General features: G+C 58.3%; 1 protein-coding gene across 1 annotated transcript; it reads right to left on the bottom strand.

Annotated features, from left to right (window-relative positions):
* Positions 1–351: 351 nt before the first annotated feature.
* Positions 352–15,075, bottom strand: CASQ1 (calsequestrin 1). Its single transcript, XM_054999137.1, has 11 exons — positions 14,580–15,075; positions 9,806–9,890; positions 9,412–9,512; positions 8,396–8,507; positions 7,689–7,762; positions 6,672–6,802; positions 4,874–4,919; positions 4,129–4,183; positions 3,604–3,704; positions 2,653–2,727; positions 352–1,982 (listed from the first exon to the last, which is right to left on the bottom strand). The coding sequence occupies exons 1-11, from the start codon at positions 14,820–14,822 to the stop codon at positions 1,833–1,835; spliced, it is 1,173 nt and encodes a 390-aa protein (XP_054855112.1). The 5' UTR covers positions 14,823–15,075; the 3' UTR covers positions 352–1,832.
* Between the last annotated feature and the right edge of the window lie 1,579 nt (positions 15,076–16,654).

The following is a 16,654-nucleotide window of genomic DNA, read 5'->3' as shown; positions in this document are numbered from 1 at the left end:
GGGCAGTGTTTGCTGTATCCCTGGCAACTCAGCACACAAAGGAGCGAAGTGGGGAAAGTCTTGAAAGGGCTCAGGTTCCTTCCTGCCCGAAAGCACGCCCCCCCCCCCCGGCCTCCCATCAGCCACCGGTCCAGGCCCAATGGACAGCCACCCTCTGCTGCATCTCTCTCGTGTGTCATACAAGAGGCAGGATGGAAACAAAAGCCGCCTTTCACCGCGCTCCCTTTCTCCCTGTGCAGCCAGCGGGAGCTCACGGGGGGGGGGGGCATTCTGGTAAGCAGCAGCAGCAGACCCTTTGCCCAATCTCCGGGGGTGAGGGGTAGGGGAGACACCTCACCAGTCTCGCGTGCGGTGGTTTGACATTTTTAATCACCATGGTTTATCTGTACAAAGTTGTTTGAAAATATACAAATTGTACATTGTCCACCCACCAAGTGCTGTGCTCTTCCCCCCTCCAGAAAAGCGATGGAAAGGCCAGGCCAAGCCACAGGAAGGCCTTTACCCCAGGGCTCAAAGGCGGGCCTCGTTTTGCATCGGAAAGAACCTGGGAACAGAAGCCAGGCCCATGGAGTGTGTGTGTGTGTGTGTGCAAGGATCAAGGGGCGGGGCGGGGCGGGGCGTGGGGGGGGGCTGCTAGCAGAAATTGCAGGGATTTTGGAGGGGGGAGAGGGACGCGGGACACCCTTCTTCGAGGGCCGCTTTTCAGCTCCTGCATCTAAAACGAGAACCAGAGGCAGCCTTCCTGCCTGTTTCCGCTGCTGTTTACATGCCCACAGCTGGAACTCACATCTGCATGGTCCGCACTGCTGCCCTCTAGTGTTTGAAAGCCTGCGCTGAAGAGTCCCGATCAGAAAGCAGCAGCTTTCTGAGCTATTTCTGTGCGTTCTCGGTGTTCTTTTGGCTGAGGTGGCAGATTCTAAATTCTGGTCTGCCCGCACTCCCAGTTGCTGCAGAACTGTTGGAGGCCCCTACTTGGCTGGATCTGAGTCCAGTGGCACCTTAGCGACGAAGGTTTTCCCAGCATAAGCTTTTGAAAGTCAGAGCTCCCTTCTTCAGACATCTGGAACTCTCCTACCCTGCTGTAAGCCCGTTTGCTCCTAGGTGAGGTGTGCCTCTCCTCTGCACTGCACGTTGGGTTTTAAGTCACTAATCATAGTGGCAGAAGTGGCAGAGTGGCTGCAGAGTGGCAGAAGTCCCAGCAAGCGCAGCCCTTCTTGCGTGCGCTGCCGGTCAAAGGCCCTGGCTGGGAAATCCCTAGGGCTGCCTGTGTCTTGTGGGGAAAGGTCGTCTCTGGCTGAGCTGGGCTTCGGAGCCTTCACACACTCCTGGTTCCTGCTAGGCTGACATACTGGACTTGAGGCGGGGCAGTGAGATTTCTGTGGCCCAAAAGGGACTGGCCAGCCAGTGGGTTCTGTCCTGGGAGCTGGTTCTGCTTTGCACTCCAGGCTCCTCTGCGATCCAATATGTCTGTTCTCAGGACAGGAGCCCAATAGGAGCTGGCAATTCCAGTGGGGGGAGGGGGAGAGGGAGGGGGCGGAGGAGGGGAGGCTGAAGAAAAGACCCTCCGCTGACCTCGATTCTCCGTCTGTGCTTCAGAAGCGCAGAATGGGGGTCCCCAGAGGTTGGGGGGGCAGGACAAGGTGGGGGCCTTTGGCTTAAACAGGGTCAATATAAAAAGGTGTTCGCGTCGGGGTCTGGTAGCACCGGTCGCTCTTGTGCAGGCCAAGCGCCCTGCCATGGGGGTCACCTGTGTGGCACTCTGGGGGAAAGTGTGGCACACGGGTGGTCCCAGGCAGGACCTGCCTCGTAGCAGGAGCTGCCGGCAGTGGCCTCTAGTCGTCATCGTCGTCGTCATCGTCGTCGTCATCATCGTCATCCTCTGTGTTGATCTCTCCTTCCAGCACGTCCTCAATCCAGTCTTCCAGCTCGTCTGCAGAGGGCAGGTCATCCTCGTCGTCCATCTCCATCCAGATACTGTCGGCCTGCAGGGAGGACACCCGGCCAAGTGAGAGGGGAGGGGGGGGTTGGCTCAGGGCCTAGGAAGGGGGCCTCCTGGCCGAAGAGGAGCAGGGCCAGAGGGGATCATCGGGTGGGCCGTTTCACTTCCTGGGGCTTCACTGCTAGTTTTTCAGGTTGGGTTGTGTAGGAAAGAACAGTCACTTTTCATGAAGCACATACAGAAATGGGGGTGTGGTTCTTTTCACAAAATGCGTGGCATTTTAAGAACAAAAATGGGCAAAACTGCCTGCAAGACTTGGGCGGGGGGGGGGGGAGCTCAAGTGTGCGTTTGCCTGGAGGCAGGCGAGGCTGCGACTGAAGACTGATCAGTGAAGGAGTCTCACCACATCCTTGTGAAAAGACCAGGCCTCGCATGGAGTAGTACACAGAGAGTGAGGACTCTGCCGAGAACTCCCATTATCTGCGGCAGTTTAAAGCAAAGCGAGTGGAGGTGGCCCAGCAAGTCCCTGCCTTCTCGGTAGCAACAAAGCCCTTCCGGGACGGGCTGCAAGAGCAAGCCTCCCGCATCCCCCTACCAAGCGTCCTTGACAGGGCCCTTTGGAAGTGTTTTGGCAGAAAGACTCCTGAATTGGGGTGTGTGCGTGTGCGTGTGCGTGTGTGTGTGAGGGATCTCGATGTACTTTGGGTACTTACATCTGTCACATTGACAACCCCAATCTGAGGCCGGTTCAGGTCAATGTCGAAAGTCTTCTCCCAGTATGGGATCAGCTGTGAAGGAGAGGAGAAGGAAGTGGGAGTGAAGTCTACACACACGTACACCTGCAGACAGGACACACACACACACAATCCCTCTTCTGCCCTTTCCTGGGGATGGGTGCCATGGAGGGACTAGATAGTAAAGAGTCCAGTAGCACCTTTAAGACTAACCAAATTTATAGTAGCATAAGCTTTCAAGAACCACAGCTCTCTTCGTCTGACAATGCATCTGGCGAAGAGAGCTGTGGTTCTCGAAAGCTTATGCTACAATAAAGTTGGTTAGTCTTAAAGGTGCCACTGGACTCTACTATTTTGCAACTACAGACTAACATGGCTAACTCCTCTGGAACTACGGATGGACTCAGCTCTGGCATGGGTCTATAAATAGCATCTGCTCTTTCTATAGGAAAATTGTACAATGTGATTTTCTTCCACAGAAGAACACACAGACACCACTGAGAGGGTCCAGTGGAGGAGACAAAGTTGTTGAGTTTATCCATTTACTTTTATGCTCCCCAAAATGCCCCTCCTCAAACTCATGTTGACTTTTCTGCCTGAGATCCCTCCATATTAAAAAAAAAAAAGGAGTACAACTGTGACGTGGCTCTGGGTGAACCATAGATCTCGCTGTTATTTCTACGCCCCAACGGACAAACCAGAAGCGAGTGGATTTCTGCACCGCAGCTCAGGGGACCGTTCACACGACTGAAGGGCTTGGAAGGGGCCGCTCCCATCCTTGGGTCTAATGGATGTGCTCAGCTGAGTGGCTGGAGCACATTTGGGGGCCTCTCTGGGCTTAAAGGACCTTTGCCAGGCTAAGCTGCAGGGAGAGGTTGCAGGACAGCAGGCTGCGGCTCCCCGCGTCTAAGAACGCCATTGCCTGTTCACCAGTGGGAAGTCCTCGGGGTCAATCCAGATGATGCTGAGCTCCGGGTTGTCTGTATTGTCCTGAGCCACGTCCTTCAGGATCTCCAGGAACTCGTAACCGTCTGTGGCCGGAGGGAGCAGAAGGGAAGGGGAGTGAGGGGAGGCCGCACGGGTGACGCTGCCGCAGCCCCTCTCTGGCTGGCCAGGTCCTCTCTGCAGAACCCCCCCCCCCCGCGGGAAGCCCTGCCCCACACGCCCCCTGAGCAGCTCAAGGGGCTCCCAGTCCCTTCCGGCGGGGGACAAACGCCCCGGAGGCTTCTGGGCGGCTGCGGATGGGATGCTGGTTTCAGACACTGCTGCGCACACGTTTTCTGACCGAGCTTCTCTGGGATAATATAATGTGCATCTGTTTTCCTTTCAAGGTCACTCTTCATGGTAAAATGTGAAAAACAGTGGTGGCGGGGGAGCAGATGTAGTGCCGTGCCCCAGGCCTGCCCGCTCCCCATAGCCAGATGCCACGAAAGCCCAGCGGCTGGGGCCACTTACCAGGGTCGTCTTCCTCGGCAAAGGCGACAATGTGGATGCCGTCCAGGTCGTCCTCCTGGGGGGGGGGAGTCAAGGGAGGGTGTGTGAGCAGGCTGCCTCCTGCGACGTGCACAGGCCCTGGCACACCTCTCCAGGGCAGCTTGCATGCATGAGCCCCCTCAGAAGGAGCACGGGTAGCTCAGAAGTCGCGCTTGCTCTCCCGGCGGGTGTGGCTTGCGCAGGAGGGCTTTCCGGAAGGACTGGGCCTTCCTCCATCAACGTGCAGCGTGCAGTTTGGCCCATGCAGGCTCCCTGAGCCTCCCCCCACACTCGGCCACCTCCACGCTGCATCTTTTGGGGGTGGGGGAGCGGGTGGGGGGATCAGCCCTAGCGGCACGGGTGGAAAGCGAACCCCAGCAAGGGCTCTTTGTGGGCTGTGATGCTGCCTGGTGCAAGGCGCCCGTCGGCACTGGCGACTGCCCCTTTGTGCCCAGTGCACTGCACTGCCTTCTGTACTGGGAGACCCCCTGTGAGGAGGGTCGCTTGCTGAATGAATGAGAGGCGGCCCGTGAACTCTGCACGGCCGGGCTGCAATTCCTGTTTTGCCATGCCAAAGAGCTCCCTTGGGAGGGCTGGGCCCACCTTCCCCATTTCCACGGCATCTCTGCCTGTCTGCCCCTCAGGGCTGTACCATGCTGCAAATGTGGCACGTGAGTAAAGGAGACCTTCCCTCCTTGGAGACCCTCCCTCTTTCCCCAGGACATACCCAGGTTTCATACATGCTGTCTGGCTGGAGTTTTCTCAGAGTTGGCCTGGAAGAAATAGACAGAGAATGGCATGTGAAGAAAGAAGGCAGTGGAAAGCCGAAGGCTGCTTGTGGGCAGGGGGGCTTCTGCTGCAAGGAAGCAGCCAGAAAATCTGCTCAGATCCTGTCCCTGCAGAATGCTGTAGTCTTGGGGACTGGGGAGTCCCGGCCTCATTTAGCCCCCCCCCCTTCCCATGAACAGCAAAAACCTCCAAGGCCTCGAGGTGCGCTTGCCATTCAGAGTGGCAGCTAAGAGGGGCACCATCCTCTTTCTTTCAGGGGATATCTGGAGACCAGCGGGGGGGGGGGGGCTCAGAGAGGGGTGGGCAGAGTTCACAGGCACACCGGGGGCCTTGTTCAGGGGAGGGAGGGAGCACCCCCACCTCTGTTGCAAAAACTTGATCCTTCCCCCCAGAGCTCCTGGGACGTCTCTTGCAGTTCTCAGGTTCTGTGCGACAAGCCCCGGAGGGGACGGCGAGTGGCACAGCCAGCCCCTCGCCTGGGGTGTGTCTAGAGGCCCCTGGTTCTCCTGGCTCAGAGGGGCACCAGAGGCAAGAGGTGAGCCAAGGCTCTGTGACCACTAGCCTTTGAGAGTGTGGGTCTGGCCCCAGTGAAATCTGGTGTGGGGTCCCAGAGGGAAGGCCAGCAGGCCAGCAAAGCGGGGGCCGCCTCAGAGCAAAAGCAGACCGAGGCCCAGGGGTGCCCCAAAGGCTAACAGGAGGGCACGGATGTCTTTCAAAGGCAGTTTGGGGGTGTCAGAGCCTCTTTTCAGGCAGACAGGCGGGGGGGGGGGAATCATGCTGGGGAATCTCAAGGAGGCGCCTTTAGGATCTCCGGCTGGATCTCTGTGGGGCAGGCGAGCAGCAGGAGGCGGGTGGAAACGAGACCCCAACCGCAGAGGAGGGGGGGAAGCCTCCCGGTGAAACCCTAATCCAGGGATGGCATGGAGAGCAGTTGCCATGGCAACCCATCCCCCTGCACCAAGCGGCAGGAGCAGCGGCTGGCTGGGGGGGGGGGGCTGGAGGCAGGCGGAGGGGGCTGAATGGCGGGGGGGGGGAGGCTGTGCCACAAAACAGTGGGGAATAGCCCCCCTCCCTGTCATTTGCAAATGGGGCTGAGGGAGGGAGGGGGGTGCGGGCTGGGGGGCCTTCTGCTGAATTCCGAGGGATTTCAGGCGGGAGGGGAGGAGGCGCCCGGGGCGTCAATCCCTGCGGGGTCTGCAGGCGGGGCGGGGGCGAGGCGGGGGCCCAAATCCCCATCGGCTGGCTGCGGGGGAGGGGGGGGGGCTCAACCGCCTCCTGAAGGGCTGGCCTTTTCTGGGGCACGTCCCCTCTCGCAGTAAGATGGCCAACCTGGGGGATCTCCAGGAACTATTATGCTCATTGTTGCTGTGTATTTTGTTTGCTTTAAATTTCTGTTCCGCTCTCCCCGAACGGGCAGGCTGTTGTTGTTGTTGTTGTTGTTGTTAAACTACGGCTGATCTCCAGGCTGCACTATCCAGGCTCCCGGGAAGGAAGCTACCCTGGGGGGGGGGGGGCTGTACCGAGTTATCCCCGGCTGACCTCCTGGGATGCCCACGGCCCTCCAGGCGACAGAGGTCCGTCCCCCTGGAGAAAATGGTTGCGTTGGAGGCGGGGGGGGGGGCGGCTCTGAGGCCTTATACCCCGCTGAGGCCCCTCCCCGGGCTCCAGGCGTTCCCCATTCCAGAGCAGGAGAGGAGCTGAGGGGGGGGGGGTCTCTCCCTATGCGCGCCCTTCACCTCTTGTGCTCCTCCAGGAAATTCATGATCTCTTCCTCGCTGTTGGGCTTGTCGGGGATGGTCACCGGTTCCTCCATGAAAGGCTCGTAGTAATCGATCTCGTTCAGTTTGAGAGATAATTTCTTGGCAACCTACAGTGAAGAGAGGGGGGGGGGTGATGTGCAGTCAAGTCGCCTCCGACCTCTGGCGACCCTATGAAGGAAAGGCCGCCCAAACGTCCTCTCCTGAACAGACTGGCTCCGAGCCTGCCCACTGGGGGCCGCGGCTACTTTGACTGAGTCCAGCCGCCTCGTTTTGGGTCTCCCTCTTTTCCTGCTGCCTTCCACTTTTTCTAGCATTACTGATTTTTCCAAAGAATCTTGTCTGCTCATGATGTGACCAAAGTACGACAGCCTGAGTCTTATCATTTTAGCTTCTAGGGAGGATTCAGGCTGGATTTGATCTCGTGCCCACTTAATTGTCTTTCTGGCTGTCCGTGGTGTCCGCAGAACTCTCCTCCAGCCCCACCTTTCAAGGGAATCCATGTTCTTCCATAAGCACCTTGGGAGGGGTCACAGCAGGCCGCTCACCTCCAGGCTGGCCCCCCCTTCCTTGGAGCAGGGGGGCGTTTTGTAGTTGGCGCGCCAGACTAGGATCTGGGAGGCCTGGGTTTGAATCCCTGCCTTGCCAAGGAAGCTGGCGGGGTGTCCCTGGGGCAGCCACATACACTCCGCCTAACCTACTTCACAGGGTTGTTGTGAGAATAAAATTGGGGGGGTGGGGAGCATGTGTGCTGCCCCAAGCTCTTTGCAGGAAGGCAGGATTCAAATTTACCAGATGGATGGATGGAGAGAGTTCTGCAGCGCTTTGCCCGAGAGGCCTTCGCAGCCCACCCTCTGCAGTTCTGCCCTTCCTCCTGCCTGGAGGCTCAGCAAGAAAAGCCGACTGTAACTGAAGCAGTTAAAGAGCCGCCTAACCCTGCCCCCCCCTCCCATTTCGTGCTGCCTCCTGTGAGCCCCCCCCCCGCCGCCCACGTACCTTGCTGTCAAAGGTAGCAAAGAAAGGGATGTAAGGGTGGAATTCCTCTGCAGCATCTTCGTAGGCTTTGAAATCTGAAGGGGAGAGGGGCGGGTCAGCCCTTCCCAAAGCCAGCCCCAGCTCAGGGAGGAGCGGTTGCCAGCTTAGACCCCGCAGGGTGCCAGCCAGCCTCTGAAGCAGGGGCCACTCTGAAAGAGCCATGTTGCTGGAAAGCACCCACAGCTCAGCAGTCAGGTTATCAGGGCTGGTTGGGGGACCCAAATTTGGCCAAAGCCCCCAGGACTGCCTCCCGCGGGCTCCCAGACCCCTTGGCACATGCCCGGCGCAGGCAAAGCAGAGAGGTGCCAAAGGGTCTTGTTCCGGAGCCGCTCCTGCACCGTCCAGGCCCAGCTGATGCAGGACGCTCGCAGCACAGCTGGATGTCCCCCCAGCTGCCCAAATCCACTGCCTCTACGCTGCCGTCACCAAAGAGAGGCGGTGGCAGCGAGAACCTCCTTCATGCCAGTGCTGGCAGGTGGAAAGTGCTGGCCTGAAGCGGGGCCTGTGGGGAGAGGGTGGCTCTGGTGGCCTGAGCACACGTGGCCTCCTGAACACACAAGGAGCGCAACTCGGCACCTTGGCCCGCTCGGCTGCCGCTCGGTGTCAGCAAAGCACAGCCAGTGAGCCGCCACACACACACCCCCGCCTTCCCCTCTTGCTGTACGCACGTTCTGAGTCTTCATTCTTGAAATAGCCGATGAGTTTGGGCTCGTCTTCGATGTTCTCAAAGGCCTCCAACTCCTGATATCCCTCGATGAACTCAACTGGGTCCTCCAGCACCTGCCAGGGAAGACAAGCGGGCAAAAGCGTGTGAGTTAAGCAGACTGGGAGAGGGAGGCCCGGAAGGGCTGAGCCGGGGTGTTAGGCTCTCGGGGCCCTTTCTTACATGCCCAGGGGCATGCCAATTGCCTCTTGGGGGTCACGCTGGAACTTTCCTCCAGGCCAGATGGGCCAGGGATCCTGGAGGGGTTTTGCCTTCCTCTGGGCATAGAGCAGGGGTCGCTGGGGGGAGGTGAAGGGGGGGAGATAGCTGTGAATGTCCTGCATTGTGCAGGGGGGTGGACTAGGTGACCCTCGGGAGCCCTTCACGCTTTATGTTTCCATGTTTCTATATTTCCATTCGGCATAGGAAGGCTGGGCAGCTCGGGCTCAGCAGTTGCTCCTGATGCCAGCCACGAGTGCCAGATGGCAGACTTTACCAGGAGGGGTCTGGTGAAGAGAACCGGAGAACCAGGCAGGTGGGATGGGCAGAAGGGGACAGGTGTGCGTGTGAGGAGGGGGGGGCCATTAGAAACTTGCCGTCGCTGGGGGGATCTGAACGTGGGCGTCTAGACCCTCGGCGCAGGCTTTTACTTTGTTCTTATTTGTTTCTGCATTTGTGCCCCACTCTCCCCGCCCGCCGGCTCAGGCTGGCCATTCTGAAGCCTAACTGGCCAGCCCAAATGCCCCTCCCCGAAGAGGGGGGAGGGTTCCCCAGCTCCCAGGAGCCCCGGGGTCCCAGAGAGCCACAAGTCGCAGGCGGCGTCTCAGGCTGTCCCGCCAGCACAGAAGCACCTTTCTCCTCCTGCAGAGCAGCTCTTCGGCTACTTGGGGAGGACGATGACAAAGGAAAGGCAGAAGGGATCAAAGTGTCAGTAAAATGGAGAGGCTGGGTACAGCTGGGGCGCTGGGCAAGGGCACTTACGTCTAGGAGGAACTCCACCAGGGTGTCGGCTGAAAACTCCCCGTCATACTCGATGACCTCATCCTCCTTGAAGACGTATACGCTGTCTTCCTCCACCAGTCCTGCACACGGGAAGGAGGCCGCGGCTTCAGTGGCAAGGCCCGAAAGGCCCCCCCCCAAAGGCCCCCATAAATGAGCAAGTTCTGACTGCAAGCTCATTGGGGCAGGAGCCAATCTGGGGAGCGGCCAGCCAAGGCACCTTCTGGTGACAGCCTGCCAGGAGGGCAGGGCCGGCCTGCCACTTTGTCTGCCTCGCCCGGTGCGTTGCCACCCCCACCGCAGGGCCTTGTCTACCTGCTGACCCTTCTGCAAGGCTCCCTCCCCCCTCCAAGGGCTCGCCAGCCCCACAGAGTACCTAGTTTTTTGGCAACAGCAGCGTCCTTCTCTGAGTCCACCAGGCCAAAGCCCACACCTTTATCTTCCAGGACTTGGGCTGCTAACTAGGAAGAAGAGGCAGAGAGAGACGAGGGGGAGAGAGACAGGCAGACAGAGACAGAGAGAAAATGCAAAGGTTTCAGAGAGCTCCATTGCGGGGGAAAGGCGGCTGAGCAGCAGCCCAAGGCCTGGCCACAGCAGAGCTGGCAGGGAGGGATGCCAGCTTTCCCACTTGGCACCTGCCCTTGCGCCCTCTGCGGCAGCATCCTCTGCAGGCCACAGAAGGGCGACTGGGCTCGTTTCTGGACTGTGAGAAGCTTTGCCTGTCGGTTCGGGCAGATTACAGGAATGGGCCGGGGGGCTTTTCCCCTGGTCAGCTGGCAACCTAAATCCCAAGTGAAGCCTGGCCTGGAATGGCTACGCAGTTCTCCCATTTCCCAGCCCTCTGTCCGGGGTCTCCTGGCCTGCTGGAGAAGGGGGGGCCATTCCCACCAGGGGGGGGGGCGGGAGCTCGTCCCTCTCTTGGCCTGGTTTTCCTTTCTCATGCGCCTGTTAGCCCCTTCCGTCCCCACCCTCCGTGGCAGAGCTCCTGGGCCAAGGAAGGGGATACAGTCATGCAGCAGGGAGAAACACAACACGTCCATTTTGGCCCCTGGAGTCTGGGGGGGGGACATGGAGCCACCACAAAGGTGCCGCCCTGCAAATGGACAAAATCTGCAACCGCCCAGACCCAAGCATGCTCTGTCGTGGCCCCCCACTGGGGGAACAGCCTGCCCGCTGAGTGTGGAAGGACCCTCACTCTCCTGACTTTCCTTCATCTGTGCAAAACTGAATTATTCTGGAGGATTTTTTTACGTGGGTAAGGTTGTACTGTAACAAAATGGTTCCGAAAGATGCTTACACTACTGTGTACTGTCTGTAGCTGTAAGTATGCTCCTTCTGGGGATGGATGGATGGATGGATGGATGGATGGATGGATGGATGGATGGATGGATGGATGGATGGATGGATGGATAGATGATAGATAGATAGATAGATAGATAGATAGATAGATAGATAGATAGATAGATAGATAGATAGATAGATAGATAGATAGATAGATAGATAGATAGATAGATAGATAGATAGATAGATAGATAGATAGAACAGAACAATTTGGGGGGATGTTAATATTCAACATGATTGCCCTGAATAACTCCCAGAAAGAGAGCCTGGCCGTTTGTGCTGTGAAGTGCCTCCAAGCCTACAGCCCCCCCTGTGCCTCCACTGCAGGGCTTGGGTCTCCCTCCTGCACCTGCCATAGGTGCAGGCAGGCAGAAAAGTGTCCGAATATTGAGGCCAATCAGGAGAGTGTACTGGCAGCCCCATCCCACCCTTTCTGTGCTTCACCAGGCACGGGAGGCCGGCCACGTCCCAAGGGGGTTTGCTTCTAACAAGAGAGGTACCAGGCTCAGGCTGGTCTGACAGCCACAAGTTCCTGCCCGTTCTTTCAGTTGTGCAAAGCTGGTTGTTGACTGTCTGGGGTAGAAGAAATGCAGTCTGCATATGGTCAGAGGTACTCACACTTTGCTTGGATCAGGGGCTTGGCCACCAGTGCAATGAGATAAGATTTAGAGGACAAAGAAGAAAATGAACCATGTCGGTGTTCACAGTTTGGTCTCAGTTCAGGACTTGATGGCTGAGTGTTGATACCAGCCAACTTCAGCAGCCCCCCACCCCAGGCCGCCCACATCACATTGTCAAATATAAAATGCCAGTACATGCCACCTAGTAAATGCAGTTGCGTGATCAGCTCTGAGATGTTCACAGGTTTGTCCGATGCTGAACATATTGCAAGCTTGTGCCTCTTCTAATAACAGTGTGCTTATAATAATAAATAATAATAGCTGCGCTTATATACCACCCTTCTGGACAAATTAGTGCCACACTCAGAGTGGTGAACAAAGTCAGTGTTGTTATTATCCCCACAAGGCAGCCGGAGGGCTGGGCTGGCAGGAGGGGCTCACCCAAGGCCACGTGCAGAGTTCAGGGCTGTAGTGGGAGTTGAACTAGCAGAGTGTTGATTCGTAGCCCAGCCACTTAACCACCATGCCACAGCAGCTCCAGCCATCTGGATTGGCCAATGGGAACATCTAGCATGAACTCACGACCAGTTCAGCCGCACACGTCTCTAGGGTGGAGGTTTTAGGCACATGTCATGTTGGCACATCCACACACGGCCTCACACGGCCTGGCCGCAGCGAAGACATCCAGTGTTAACTTCCCAGGGTTTGTGACCATTTTTGTTCCACACAATGCCCCAGAAAAATGGTATACCCGTTTTTCTGCTGTCAAACCAGGATACCGACTTCGTTATGATGCAAAACTCAAATCGTTTTTGTGCGTGAATATCCTGCACTATGCAGGAGGCGGACTAGATGGCCCTTGGGTTCCCTCCCAGATCAGTTTTTCTATTTCTACGCAATGTTTCTAGGGCTGCCTGAACGGGTTATTTAATGCCAGGTCAACTAAATCCCAGGTATGCGGAAATGCTCGATAAAATCAAGCCCAAAGGCAACACCCAGAACCACAGGATGCCCAGGAGCGGGTTTAGCATCCGGTCAGGCGTCTTGGGCACAGGAGAGCCCAGGAGTAGAGGCAAGGGGCATTTACTCCGACTCTTCTGTCTGGACTCGGCTGCAGCTTTCCAGGATGGCTCAGTGTCTGAATGGGAATGGCACTCCTGCTCCTTTAGGGATTCATGCCAACCCGGTGGGAATTGCAGACTTCCGAGGATATTTTAGGGCACAAGCTGACTTCATGCCCAGGCTCTCTTGGAATTTTGCTCCAAGGAGTAGGTGGGTTCCAGAGGCATTTCAGCCATGCTGAAGGACCAGAACAGGTTGCCGGTTGCTGTGCTCTCCTTCTAGCCCCGAAGGACTCCTGCCTGATGCACCAATCAGGGCCTGAGGAGGTGAAGAACACCCTTCTGGGGCCGGCAGCTTCGGAGGAGCAGGGAAGGGGCTCCAAGGGGCGGTCAGGCAGTCCTGTCACGAGCAGAAGACCTTCCCCCCCGCCACCCACTGCAGGCATTCAGTGGAAGCTGCCTTGCATTTCCAAGCACTCTGTTGCAACTCTGGGGGCTCAAACGCGCCAGTCTGCACGAGGCCTGGGGTATCCCCTTGCCCCTGCACAGCTCCAGGCCGGACTTCCGGTGGGCCTCTTTGGACATCATCTCCCACTGGGGTGTCGCACCAAGAGTGTTCGGCAGGTTTTGGCTAGCCTTCAGGATCCTGCATGGCTTGTTTGGCCCCAGATGACCACAAGAGCTGAGGCAGAAGTGAGCCCAGCACAGGCGGCCCAGGCTGGAGCAGCACCACAGCCACCGGACGCCCAGGGATCCAGAAGGCACGGCGTGGGGTCAGACCTTTGGGATCCCTCCGCCCCCTGTAGCAGGAGAGCCCCCCGGCCGATCTCTTGCTCCAACTGCCTGTGTGTATCACCCCACCTCCCTCTCTGACCCCTGGATCCCCTCCTTGGCTTGGGGGCTCAGGGGAAGGGTGAAGTAACACCTTCCCGAAGGAGACTCTCTCCGGAATGCCGCACCCCTGTCCAGTCACTTTGGGGACACTCCACAGACCTGTGCAGCCTTCCAGCACAGCCTCTCTGGCGCTCCCCCTGCCCACGTACCCCCCCCCCCCGCCAGATTTGCAAGGAAACTATTCCAGGCCTTTAAGGACGGAGCGAGGGTCATTCCGTCATTCCTGTCCCACCAAGGGTCCAATTATGGAGGCGGCAGATTTAGCCCCGCTGCTGCTCCCTTTCTGCCTGGGAAGCGGCCGCAGCACCTGGCTGGCTCTTGGCAGCTCCGAGGGAGAGCCGGCAACCCCCCCCCCCCAAGCAGCCTTCTCCTGACCGGAGCATGGCTTGTCTCCTGGGAGGGGCAGCAGCTCTTTCTCGTCGCCTCCTAACTGGCCGGTTTAGCTGGAGATGCCGGGGATCGAACCCAGGACCCGCCGCCTGCAGAGCAGAGGCTTGGCCATGGGGCGATGGGGACCTGCCTCAGAGCAGGTTAGGCAACCCGAGGGAGTGGGAGGGGTGCGTTTGTGACCAGCCGCCTGGTCCCCGTTGCCCAGAGCCCAGGCCACAGGCCCCTGCTGGGCGCACTCAGTACAGCCCAGGGACGGAACATCTCCCCTGCCCACGACTCCCCCTTAAAGGGTCAGGAGAGAACACAAGAAGCACCTTTCTGGATTGGGCCTGGCGCCCAGCAGAGCAGCCAGCCACAAGTGTGGGTTGAAGCTCCACTTTTGCCTCCAGCTCCCCGCCAGAGACAGACACATCGCCACGACAGGCGGGCATTGCCTTGCACCCCCAACCAGCCACGGGGCAGGCTGTGGATTACACAGTGACCTACAGGAGGGTCAAATGCAGCCGGGGGGCTTGGAGGAGCCAGAAAGAGACCTGGTGACCAATGAGCAACTGGGAGCAGCACCCCCCCCACACTTCCAACCCTTCCTCTAACACTGACAGCCCTCCCCCACGGGATGGCTGCTGCTGCCCTTTGCCCCCCCCTGCCCCCCAACTGCTCTGCTGCCTGGGTCTGCCATGGGCAACAGACACTGCCCGCTCCCCGCCTCCCTCCTCGGTGTCCAAAGCCCTGCTAAGCAGCAACTGTGTGGCTAGCAGGACGGCCTGAGGGCCAGTTGCCAGACCCCCACCACAGTGGCCCCACACTGGTCAGTCGACGCTGCCTCGAACCCCTCGGGCTTTACCTCCAGAATCAGCTCTTCCATCTCAAACTGCCGCTGCGAGGCCTTGTCGTCTCCCACCGGCTCGTGGTATAGCAGGGCCAGGACTTCATACTTCTTCAGGACAGCCTTGTAGTTTTTGGCATTGACGTCCACGACCCGGTCCACGCCGTCGTACTCCGGGAAATCCAGCCCATCCTCGCCTCGTGCCACAGGGCTGGCCACGGCCAGCAGCAGGGCTGCCAATGCCAGCCCGAACCCCTTCATCCTGTCTGTTGGAGGGTAGGGTTGGGTTGGGAGGGGAGATGCTGACCGGAGCCGAGGGGGAGAGAGAAGGGGGAAGAGAGGTGCTCCTGCGCTCCTTGGTCCTGCCCCCTCCCTGCAGACGATGAGACCAAACTGCCCCAAAAGATGTCCTTGGAAAGAGGGGCCCTTCTTGGTTCTTGCCTTCTTCTTCCTTCCTTCCTTCCTTCCTTCCTCCTTTCCTTCCCCTCTCTCTCTCCTGCTTCGCCTGCTCCCTTCCTCTCTTTAAGGTGGCTGGCAGGGCAGGGAACCAGAGTGGCTGTCTTGGCTCTTTGCTGACACAGGAGGAGGCCAGGCGAACTGGGGGGGCGGGCGGGGGAGCCCTGCTGCTGGGTGGTGACAACCACTCGGAGGGGTGCAGAGCTTCACAAGCAAAGGAGAAAAGAGGCCGGCAGTCCATAAAAGCAGCTCGAGGGGGAGGGCCCAGGGGCCAGAGGGCTGGCTTAGCCCCTGGCGTTTGGCATTGCCCGGGCACCCCACCCCTTTGCTCCCTGCCTATATATGTATATGGGTGATCCAGAGCCTCGTAGGCTGCAGGGCTCCCTGAGTGGGGCAGCCAGATTTCAGAACCTTGGGGAGCCTCTTGGAGAGCCAGCCTGCCTGCCCACATGTGTCGCCAGAGAGGCATGCAGGCGTGTACATGCATGTTGATGCATGTGGGGGGGAGGGGGGGCTGCTCTTTTGGGTCCCCCAAATTCCCTTGGTGTGGTCTCACCCAGGCCTCCTCCTCCCCCTCTTCTCTCCCCACTGCCTTGACTTCACATGGCCTAAATTCGACGGCATTTTCTTATTGCCATATTAAGAAAGAGGGAAAGGCAATGAGGTGTGAGGCCAGTGGAGGGAGGGGGGGGGCTCCAAGTGAAGGCTGGCAGGCTAAAAATAAGAGGAGATGAGTCGGAGGTAAATCAAGATGGACTTTTGCGGAGGGAAGGGTAATTAGAGAGCCAGGCAGGGCAGCAGGATACTATAAGGCCCCGCTGGTAGATTCTTTGGGGCTCTTGAGTTACACTGGGGTGGTTAGGTAAGAATGGGTGTGTACATGTGCAGGGGGGAGTATTGTCTCCTGTAGTGCTCGGCTCTCGGCACATCCTCTGCTGGCTTGGCTGCAGTCGGCCAACGTCACGGTGACACCTCTGCGGTCCCTGCCAAGTTCCCAACAGGAGGCCCTCGGCCAGCTACGGAAAGGGATCTGGCGGCTTCAGGGATGTCGCTTGCATCAGATGGTTCCTGTACGGATGGCAGCCATTAAGCGGGGGGGGGGGGAGGGGGCTCTGGGGATGCCAAGAAGGAGGCCTTTTTCACTGCTGTGGCACACCTGGGTTAGCACTTCCATCCAGCGACCCGCTACAACCCCAAAGTCTGTTCACCTCTCAGTCTCAGCAGGTTCAGACCCCAAGAGCATAGACTCGAGGGAGGGGATATGCTTACAGATGCTGAACGTGATTTGCCATGTGGTTGCCCCCTCCCTCAATTCGTGGAATTCCTCCAGAGCTGCCCACCATCCCCCTTTGCTTTCACCATCCTGAACAATTTTGCGTCATCTGCAGACGTGGCCGCTACCTTGCCCAGTACCTGATAATTTAAATGGCACCAGTCCCATGTGGGACCCCTTCTTGTGGGACCCCCTGCCTACTTCCTTCCATTGAGAGAAGTGCCCATTTATTCCTATTCTCTGCTTCCAATCATTTAACCAATTTTTAATCCATAAGAGGACCCATCTTCTTAGCCAATGACTGCTAACGAAGCTTACCCAGGAGTCTTTGGTGCTGTATATTGTCAAAACCCTTTGGAAAGTC

Source organism: Eublepharis macularius, chromosome 1 (assembly GCF_028583425.1).
Source record: "Eublepharis macularius isolate TG4126 chromosome 1, MPM_Emac_v1.0, whole genome shotgun sequence".
Lineage (NCBI taxonomy): Eukaryota > Metazoa > Chordata > Lepidosauria > Squamata > Eublepharidae > Eublepharis > Eublepharis macularius.
This window is presented reverse-complemented; position numbering and strand designations above follow the sequence as displayed.

Coding starts and splice junctions, on each gene's coding strand:
- CASQ1 (XM_054999137.1), bottom strand. CDS start 14,822: ATGAAGGGGTTCGGGCTGGCATTGGCAGCCCTGCTGCTGGCCGTGGCC. Junction 4,920..6,671: donor TTCCTGGAGGAGCACAAGAG/GTGAAGGGCGCG, acceptor TATTTCTTCCAG/GCCAACTCTGAGAAAACTCC. Junction 2,728..3,603: donor ACCCCGAGGACTTCCCACTG/GTGAACAGGCAA, acceptor TCTCCTTCACAG/CTGATCCCATACTGGGAGAA.